The sequence below is a fragment of the Arachis hypogaea genome, chromosome 11 (assembly GCF_003086295.3).
Source record: "Arachis hypogaea cultivar Tifrunner chromosome 11, arahy.Tifrunner.gnm2.J5K5, whole genome shotgun sequence".
Taxonomy (NCBI): domain Eukaryota; kingdom Viridiplantae; phylum Streptophyta; class Magnoliopsida; order Fabales; family Fabaceae; genus Arachis; species Arachis hypogaea.
This window is the reverse complement of record NC_092046.1, coordinates 140,323,940-140,334,323: the sequence shown is the minus strand read 5'-3', so window position 1 is coordinate 140,334,323 and position 10,384 is coordinate 140,323,940. Positions and strand designations below refer to the sequence as shown.

The 10,384-nt window shown below is 31.7% G+C and overlaps 1 protein-coding gene across 1 annotated transcript; it reads right to left on the bottom strand.

The window, feature by feature from the left end:
* Positions 1–534: 534 nt before the first annotated feature.
* Positions 535–2,431, bottom strand: LOC112723012 (S-adenosylmethionine decarboxylase proenzyme 4-like). Its single transcript, XM_025774229.3, has one exon. It carries the CDS (start codon positions 2,248–2,250, stop codon positions 1,237–1,239), a length of 1,014 nt encoding a protein of 337 aa, XP_025630014.1. The 5' UTR covers positions 2,251–2,431; the 3' UTR covers positions 535–1,236.
* Between the last annotated feature and the right edge of the window lie 7,953 nt (positions 2,432–10,384).

Below are 10,384 nucleotides of genomic sequence, written 5' to 3'. Positions count from 1 at the left end.
ATATCGAAAGTTAAATAAAAATGATTATGGGATCAAATTTAATAATTTAATAAAAGTAAATAAATATTATTATTATATACTACTTAATAAAATTTCAAATGGTAAGGGCCGCTTGCGGCCACAGCGGAGTGGATCCATCCCTGGGCATAATCCTATAATTCTGACCACAAAAATAAATGCTGTGATATACAAGGCATGGTATTCACGATAAGACAGGAAAATTTTGAAGTATATCGGTATATAAGTGTACCGGTATTGAAAGTTTTCCCATAAGATATTCGTCGGATTCACCTGTGTTAGATAACATATGATTCTTCTTTATACTGGATTCACACTTTAGGTAATAATAGTAGTAAGTGTACGTGAGCACAGTATTCCCCTAGCACTTCCCTTTTCAATTTATACACACATGGCAACTCTTTTGCATGCACAACAATTTTTAATTGCCGAGTTCCCGAGCAGAGTGTAATGTAACCGAGCATGGAGCAATGATAAATGCACAACAATTTTATAAGAAGAGAATGTACTGGAAAGTATGAATTTGGTCTTTAATAATCTTTAAAAAAAAGCATAAAAAACAAGAGAGGAAAGTCAATGAAAACTACAAGATGTAGAAGCAGGACTGCAGGAGAGAAAAAAAGAAGATAAATAAAAAGAAAAGAAAGGATGAATATAACCTCAAACAAGAGCACTTTTACACCCACTACACATATGGTCTCAAAAATCTTTAGGCGTGACAAGCCAAAGTGGGGTGCATTATCATGATCAACCCCATCCCACTCTCTCTACCTTCCCATTCCCATTTCTTCATGATACTATTCGTTTAGAACAATTCAATTCAATTCAGTAAATTCCCTAACCCACCCTCTATCTTAGCTTTTTAACTTGATACATCACTCATAAGTCATAACATTATCCCACTTTTTATATAATTCATTTTTTAAAGAGAAATAATAGTTTATACTAATTTTTGTGTACAATATCTTCTATTTTTTTTCTTTTAAATTTTATCAATTGTTTTTATATAAAAAAAAAATAAAAGATATACACAAAAATAGCGCATATAATATTTCTCTTTTTAAAACCAACAAATTAAGTCAAAATCCAACATCAACCGTCATAAACCAATCAGATTTGGCCACGTCACGACCCCATCCCAACTCCTCTAAATTTTTTTCAACTAACTCTAACTTCCTAACCTACCATCGCCGTTCGCCGCATGATATCGATCTTGTTCTAAGTACTTTTCCGGCGAGGCGTAAACGTTTGAAAGACAACAGTAGCTGCTGCAGGGAACTGGTCCATTGCGCAACTCCGGCATTTGAATCCCAAAGGCTCAACCGCAGTTGCCATCTGCTTCCACATCTCATTGCTGTAACCGCTGCACGTCGTAGAAACCGACATCGTACCCGGTCGGAAAATCTGAACCACCTTCCTCAAAACATGTCCTATGTTGTTGGCGTTAACGGAACCAACGCATTCAAAGCTGGCATAGCTAAAACCATCCTCAGGTGTGACATGGATGGTGGAATACCAATCACCATCCATGCCATTCATGGAGTAACCGCAGGGATCAAAGGCGAAATCGCAGACGAGTGCGTCCGCGTTTATGTCATTGATCCCTGTCAGCTCTGTCATCTCTTTTCCGGCAGAGTGGCCGGTTTTTCCATCGTCCGGTCGGCGGAAGAACTTCCTAGCGAGGATGGGGTCAAGGTCAGTCATGCAGACCTCCATGGTGAAGAGTTCATTGTCTTGGTCATGGTGGTCAATGGTGGCAGTGAAAACATGCCATGAATGAGAAGAAGACATGGAAGGCATGATGGAAGCTTTTCTGAAGCAGAGGTTGGAAGGGATTGTGTCTTCCAAGTAAGTGACTTCGTCTTTGAAGCTTGTGTGAGGAAAAGGCTGCGACTTTGGGAAGATGAAGGTTCCACGTGTGTAACGGCATGAACAGAGTGTGAGGCCTATGAGGCGTGAATAGAAGATCAAGGGTCGAATTGATTTCAGAAGTTGGGTTGTTCCGCATGTTTTGATTATGATCTTTGTTGGGTATACGAAGAGGCTTGATTCCGAAAGAACATAGGCGTCGAAGTAGGCGTTGCCGACGGCGGAGACGACGGTGCATTGGACTTGTTCCAGGACTAATTGTATTGATTCGAAGTCTATCTTTCGGAGACCAAGTTGGAAATCATCGCCAAAGAAATGAAGCTCCAAGCGTTTCTCAAAGCCTTCGAAGCCGGAGACGGCCATTGGAGTTTAGAATGGAACAGAGGAAAGCAGAGGAAAACAGAGATGTGGATGAGTGAGGTGGAGGTGTGTGTAAGAAAAGAATGGGAGGGTGAATGGGATTTATAAGTGTGTGTTGTTTAGAAGAGAAGAAAGAGCATGCGGGTGACTGAACCAAGAATCATCATTCTTGCCATAATCAAGTGAATAGGATCGTCATAGAGTATGAGCGGTATGGGAAGTAGCAAAACCTTTTTTTTTTTTTTTTTTAATTATGAAAAGTCACCTTTGTATTTGGTATTTGAAAAATACTTTTAATCTTTTAAAAACTTAATTTAGAGTTTTTGAAAGAATAAAAAAATATAATTTTTATTTTTAAAAATTATTTTATTATTTTTGTTAAAAAAATTTGACTTTAAAATAAAAGATTATCGGTCTTTTACTACTATTTTTACCTAATATTTTATTTGCTAAAAATATGGGCTCTTTATTATTATTTTTACACAATATTTTATCTAAATTATTTGTTGTATATATTTTTGTTTTGGTATGTTTTTTTTTTATCATTCTACCACTCTATTCTATCCAAACCGAACCTATATGCAATTCTACTATTTACTTTTTTAAGTGCTTTCAATTTTGTTTTTTAAATTTATTTCCATGTTCATCAATTCCCCGTTGTCAAATTTTTAATTTAATTTTAATCTCTCTCTTTAGATTTTTAGTTTCCATTTTTCTGGTCAAATATATCAAATTAATTCACATACGATTATTTTATGTAAATATGATAGTTAAAAACTATAGTTTAATATATTTGATTAAACTTTCATCAAATAATTTTTAATTATCATATATATATATATATATATATATATATATATATATATATATATATATATATATATATTAAATGCCTTTTTTTCCTACCTAAGTAGATTTTGTTATCTCATTTCAATAATTTAAAGATTGTCAAGCATCACATCACACATCAAATAGTTCCCTAACTTACTTGCCCATGATGTAGCAGCCTAAGCTTATTATTTATTAACTAACTTTACTTATTGGTTTTAGGGAGGGGAAGGGGGGATGGGGGAGAAAGATGCATGGTGAATTTCTTTCTCGTCATTACAATTTTAATGCAGGGGAAACTAAATAGAATTTCAAGCTTTGAAGGATGAAGGACTGTTTTGTTTTGACTAGAACTTATGCAGGGAAATGTCGGACATAATTGTGTTGAAAATCATATAAAAAATTCCTTTACAAAACTCAAAATGAAAACTTAGTAAAGAGAGACATGTAATAGAGATCATGGTCAATTAAGCTGTTTGTATTGTGTGAGTCAAAATTCAGCATTCAATGTAACTGTTCCAATGATAGTTCTAATAAAATAGAAACATAATCATAAACCACACCAAGATGATGATGTATTTGTGGTGCTGCAAGACAAACAATTATTATTATTAGCTCTGAGAGAGAGGGTAATGGAATGAGTGAGAGACCATTCTAATTAGAGCTACATTAGTAGCCAAGATAGAGAGGTTAAAAACAAAGGCACAAACTCATTAGATTAAATTAAATTGCAACCAAAAAGTGGTGAAATTGGGAATAAAAGTACCAATCACTTGGGACTTTGTTTGAGAATGAGCACTCTCTAATGGTGATAATGGCTATTGCATGATGGAAAGGTGAGTTGATGGAGACAACATTGTCTATTCCTAGGAGAGCAAGCGTTAATTAACAACAAACTTGACGTGCCCAGAATGTCATCTATATTTGGGTTAGAATAATAATAATAATTAATTATTATTATTATTATTATTATGCAGAAGAAGAAAACTACATAACAAAAAAAAAAAAAGAAAAAAAAATCAAAAGGAATCAGGCGTGGCATGTAAATAATGAGAATATCTTTGAATGAGGGGAGGCCCGTACGTGAAATGAAAAGCACTCACATCGATCATTTTTATTCTTCATGCAATTTCATGTATCTAGGTGGCATTATCATTATTTTATCTATTTTATCAAACTTGTTTGTGTTTTTCCTCCTGTATTTATCAAAGCATGCATGCACACTTTTTAACCGTATCAGCATCGGAATTAAAAAAGGATTCTCTATGTCATCCAAGTGATTAGTTTCAAAAAGATTGGGTTACAAAAAACAATTAAATACTAAAAGGATTCCATTTTTGTTTAGTGTTGTTATGATAATGATTATACTACCAATACCATCGTATACATGCATCTCATTCTAACTGTACTCCTTTTATTATAATGTTTTCTGATTAAGAATACGACCATATTAAAACCCAGTTCAAGTATAATAACTCTTCCAATTTGGTCGGACATTAAGTAGATTTGGATCATAATGTTTTTAACTACTAGTTTGATAATAAGGGAGGGAGGAACAGTAATTGTGAAGTAAAAGGGAGTAATTAGTAAGGGCAAAACTATCTTAATTTTAATCTTCATGAATATATTCATCATATAGCTAAACATACATGGTCTCCTTGACTTTCAATTGAAGAGAATTGTGTTCATAAGCATAATGAATCACGCTTATTGTATGTATAGTATAAAGATAAGTAGAAATAAAAGTGAGTTTAGAAAGAGAAAGAATAAAAATATAGAGAGAAGGCAATGATGAAAAATTGTGAGTTCGGAATGGAAAATAAGGAGATAGTTAAGAGAGGCAGAAATGATGTTGGAATGTATGGCGTCATGAATGTGGGTGGCAGCCACCTCTTTCTCTTTGTCATGCACGCAGCACGCGCACCCACACTTCCACTCTCTCACTCTCACTCTCACCCTTACACGCAAGCCAACCCAACCCAACAACACATACCAAATGCATGTTAATATCTATTTTTATTATACTTCAATTTTGATAATTTTATTCTCATTTTCATATCATATTTAATATCCACAAATCCCAAATTTTTAGATGAAAACTCAACGAGTTAACTTCATATAAAATTGATAGTTAAAAATCGTTAAATAATTTAATAAATTTGATTAAATTATCATCTAACAGTTCTCAACTATTAATTTTACATAAAATTAGTTACACCTGAATTTTTATCAAATTTTTAAAAATAAATTACCAAAATTGACTCTAAAAAATTTAAACGCAGACAAATCTGATTCTAAAAAAAAGAAAATTAACTTATAATTCTAAATTATTCATTCTGTTAGTCACCAAAAAAAAAATTATTCATTCTATTCGTTAAAACTAATCAAACGTCAATCAAAAATGAATGACGTTAATAATTTAGCCTATATATTACGTTATTGAATACATATCACTTATGATGTAAATATTTAAATTTAAAATTAAATTAAAATTAATGAAAATAATAAAACATTCATGCATTATAAATTAGTTTTTTTTTTAGGATTAAATTTGTCAGCGTTTAAATTTTTTAGAATTAGTTTTAATTGTTTATTCAATTTTTAATATGCTAGCATCAATCACATCCTTACAATTTTGCATAAAGTCATTCTCATTCCACATGTATCATCAAGCAAAAGAAAACATGGTCAACCACGTTAAAAAAATCAAATCTTAAATACATTAATAAAACTTTACATTAAAATACTTAATTAAGTTTAATTAAATTGTTATAATTACTTTTTAAATTATGTACATTCTCCTTTTTCTTCTCTTTTTTTCGTTTTTTTTTTTCTATTTCTTTTTCCTTCTCCTTCTCTTCCTTTTTCTCTTATTCTTCTTTTTACTGACATCTCAGTTATTATTTTTTTTTTCGTTATCGTCGTCATCACTACTACTATCACTACCTTCTCCTCCTCTTCTTCTCTTTTTTTATTTGATTTTTTTTTTTATTTGTTTTCCTCCTACTTCTTCTCCATCATCATCATCATCGTTATCTTTATTTCGTCATCGTCATCGTCATCTTTTTTATCGTTATTGTCGTTATTATTATCACTATCATTCAATTTTTGTCATATTAATGATGTTATCTGATTCAAAATTAATTTGGATGTGTTTTTGTTCATGATTCAATCTTATTTGTGTGCTTGTTTTCGAACTGAGTTTACGTGTCGCAATCATTAAGTAATTTCGGTATAAAAACTAAGAAATTTATGCGTATCTGTTAAGAAATTTCGGTGTATTTTTATTCTGATAAATTTTGCATAATTCAAAACTCAGCACAACAATGAGGGGTCCAACCCTTCCTTCTTCAAGGTGCGGAAGAATATTATCTACAACCTGACCAAAAAGCACACAATTTATCCAATTATTCCTGCCCACTAACTTGCTAATAAGATGTCACAGTACTAAAGTGTTAATCGTTCCATAACTACTTGCATTAGGCTATGATAAATTACTCTAGGTCTTGCAACTGCTTCTTTTTCATCATCATCGTCTTTTTTTTTATTCATCTTTTCTTTTTTATTTTACATTCTCAAATTTTTCTTATTTTATTCTCTTAACAAGAATAAAAATAATGAACCTACATGTATTCAACTAAAAGAAAGAAAGAAATAAAGAAAAAAAATGCAACATTAAAGAAGACATTTTTTTACTTTTGTAGCAAAATTTTAGTGTAAAAATTAAGAAATTTATGTGTATTTATTAAGAAATTTCAGTGTATTTTTATTCTGATAGACTATGCATAATTCAAAACTCTTCTTCTTCTTCCTCCTCCTCATCTTCTGCTATTACTTTTTCTTCTTTTTCTTTTTCATCATCATCTTCTTTTTTTCTCTTATTCTTATTTTCCTTCTTGTTTTACTCTCTTAACAAATAAAACAAAAAAATCAAATAAAGAAAAAGAAGAAATACATTATGTTGCAAACTTACTAGGAAGAGAATAAACCTACATTCATTCAACTAAAAGAAAGAAAGAAATAAGAAAAAAAAAAGAAAAAAAAAATACAGCATTAAAGAATATATTTTTGTACTTTTGTAGCAAAATTTCGATGTAAAAACTAAGAAATTTTTGTGTATTTGTTAATAACTTTTGGTGTATTTTTATTCTACATAATTCAAAACTCTTCCTCTTCTTCTCCTCATCTTTTGCTGCCGCTTCTTATTTTTCATCATCATCTTTTTTTTATTCATCTTTTTTTTTGTTTTACCTTCTAAAGTTTCTTCTTGTTTTACTCTTTTAACAAGAATAAAAACAAAAAAATCAAACAAAGAAGAAAAAGAAATACATAATACTGCAAAATTACTAGAAAAAGGATGAACCTATATTCATTCAACTAAAATAAAGAAAGAAATAAGAAAAAAGAAGAAGAAAAAAATGCAGCATTAAAAAATATATTTTTGTGTTTTTGTAGTAAAATTTTGGTGTAAAAACTAAGAAATTTATGTGTATATTTGTTAAGAAATTTCAGTATATTTTTATTCTAATAAGTTATGCATAATTCAAAACTCTTTCTCTTTCTCCTCTTTATGTTATGCTACTTCTTCTTCATCTTCTTATTTCATTTTTTTCATAATTCTTTTTGTTTCACTTTTTTAAGAAGAATAAAAAAAAAGAAAAAATTAATGTTGCAAAATTACTAGGAGGAAAAGAAAAAATACAGCAATCACAATAACAATAAAAGAACGATAATGGAAAAAAAAAATACGTGGATAAGAAGAAGGAACGCGACGAAAAAAGAAGAGGAAAAAACGCGAAAAAAAATGATATATTTACATTAGTGAAGCATACGTGTATATACACTACAAATAATAAAAGTAGCTTTTGTTAAATTTGAACCAACTTAATTAAACTTAGTTATAAAAAAGACTTAGATGAGTAATAGAATTGATCTTTTTAACTCTCGAACCAAAAAAAAAGCCCTACCTTTTCACATCAAAAGTTTCGAGCCTAATACTTAGAACTCTTATTAGTCTTAGAGCTAATTGTTGGCCAAGACATACACATTCACATACGCATTGGTAATTTAGTCGGACAAAGAAAGGGATATTTCAAAATAATAATAATAATAATAATAATGATAACGATAAATCGTTTTAGCTAGGGTTGAAAGTTGAAAGTAAGTTTAATCCAAAAAATTGAGCCCACTAAAAGTAGTGAGGAGCTTCTCTTCTAACCTGGATGCCACATCCTCCTTCTGCCTTAAAGGCATAGATGGGCCCACTAAATAGTAACGTGCCCCTCCGACAGGCAGCGTGGATGGGCCCACAGTGGGTACACATCATCTAGCATGTGTCCCCAAGTTCATGGTACAAAAGGGGGTCCAAGTTTGTTTCAAGTGTTAATGTTGGAGTTGGGTAACATGTGGTCCCCACTATGCCCTTACCCTGCGAGACATTTTTCATTACTTGGTGGCTTAAGCCGCCATAGTTGCTAGCACGCGCAGAGTTTGGCACACACATGTGCCATTTTTGCCTCAGGGTTAATATGGGAATTTAACTTCATGAGTGTGCACTGCACTCTACCTAATCACACCATCACACAACACAAGTGCTACTGTATCATGCGCACCAAGTATTTGCCCAAATGCTTCTTAGGGACCCCACTATGCTCCTTCTCTAACTCTAAATCAAATTAATATATATATTTTTTTTCTTATGAGTTAGTGCATGCTCTGGAGTCTGGAGAACAATTAAAGCAGCTTCATTATTCAAATACATATTCATGTCTATCTTTGTATCTAGGCATGTTCTTCTCAAGCTCTTGAGGAGTATGGGAGAGCTTCATTGGTGTGGGTCTCATTGATAAGTTCATTGACTTTTCTTTCTATTATTCTATTGAAAAACAAAAGGATAAAATATACGAGACTTTAATCCCGTGAACATAGTGGTAGAAGCTATTGGAGGAAAATGAACAGAGTTGTAATGGGCATAACGTTAGTTATTTGTGATAAATTATTATTTATTATTGTTTTCATTATACCCCAGGTGGTAAGTGATGGTGAGACTACCATTACGACATAACAATTATGAAGAAAGTAGGATCTTGATGATTGTATGAACATGCTTATATTAAGGAAATTAAATGTTTTTGGAAGATTAACCATGCAAATATAAAATAAGGTGGTCTCATCCTAAACTGAGTTGGATTAAGTATTTTTTTATTGTTAAAACATGAAAATGAACTTAGAGGAGACCATATAATGAATTGGTCCATATAGGATAGTATTGAAAAAGCAGTATTTAATAATCAAAGGGAGAAGTAGTAATCTTGAACTACAAAAGATGGCTCCCACAAGAATCATTCCTCGTAGGTGTGCTTAAGATTTATTTTTTGTGAACTTTTTAAGTGACCAATCTCATAGGGAAGTCCCCACAAATAGTGAGTGAGTGAGAGAGAGTTGCTTAGAACTAGATGGTCCATCACCACATACATACAAGCCAAGGTGACCAAATAATTGTGGCTCCTTTGTGATCCATAATGTCACACCTCGAGCCCTGCCAATGCCAGGACTAAATCTATCTCGAAAATTGTAGATAATGGATTCCGAACACACACATACAAATATAGTGATCATATAATTTGAAGAGAGTTATTTATGTCTCCTAAATTCACATAATATTTATTGGAGTTGTTCTTGGGTAGATTGACTTTGATATAGTTCGTATCTAAGTGATTGTTTTTCAATTTTCGAATGGAAACATTCTGACGTTCAAATTAACGTGTGAGTAATGAATTTTTTTTAAGAAATAATCTTAGATCAATCCTTTTTTTTCTTTAAATTTATCCTTTTATAAGCTTCGTGTATGTCACTAGCTATTATTTGTTATAATCATGCTAATAATAAGAAATAAAGACGTTTAAAAATAGTTTATGTGATATCAATATTAATTTTCGATTTGTAACGTTCATAGCCAAATTATAGTGTATAACTCAAGTATTTTGTTGATATTAAAACACAAGTTGCATTTAATAGTAGACAAGTGATTTTGATTCATATGATATATGATAAGTTAAGTTCCCTCTACCCATACACGCCACATGATTCTTCTCGTGCTTTAAGCAAACATTCTCTTTCTCACTCGCACAAACACACACATTTTGAATGGAAGTGCATGTCCTTGTCCTATATTTTCTTGCAAAATAGGAATCTGTGTTGATTGCTCCAGCCATAGAGCATCATTCTGCTGAGTGACCCTGTTTGGCAGCTTCTTTCTCATTGGCTCACTTTTCCGTATTATACAAGTATGCACTACTCCGCACCCAAT

Coding starts and splice junctions, on each gene's coding strand:
- LOC112723012 (XM_025774229.3), bottom strand. CDS start 2,250: ATGGCCGTCTCCGGCTTCGAAGGCTTTGAGAAACGCTTGGAGCTTCAT.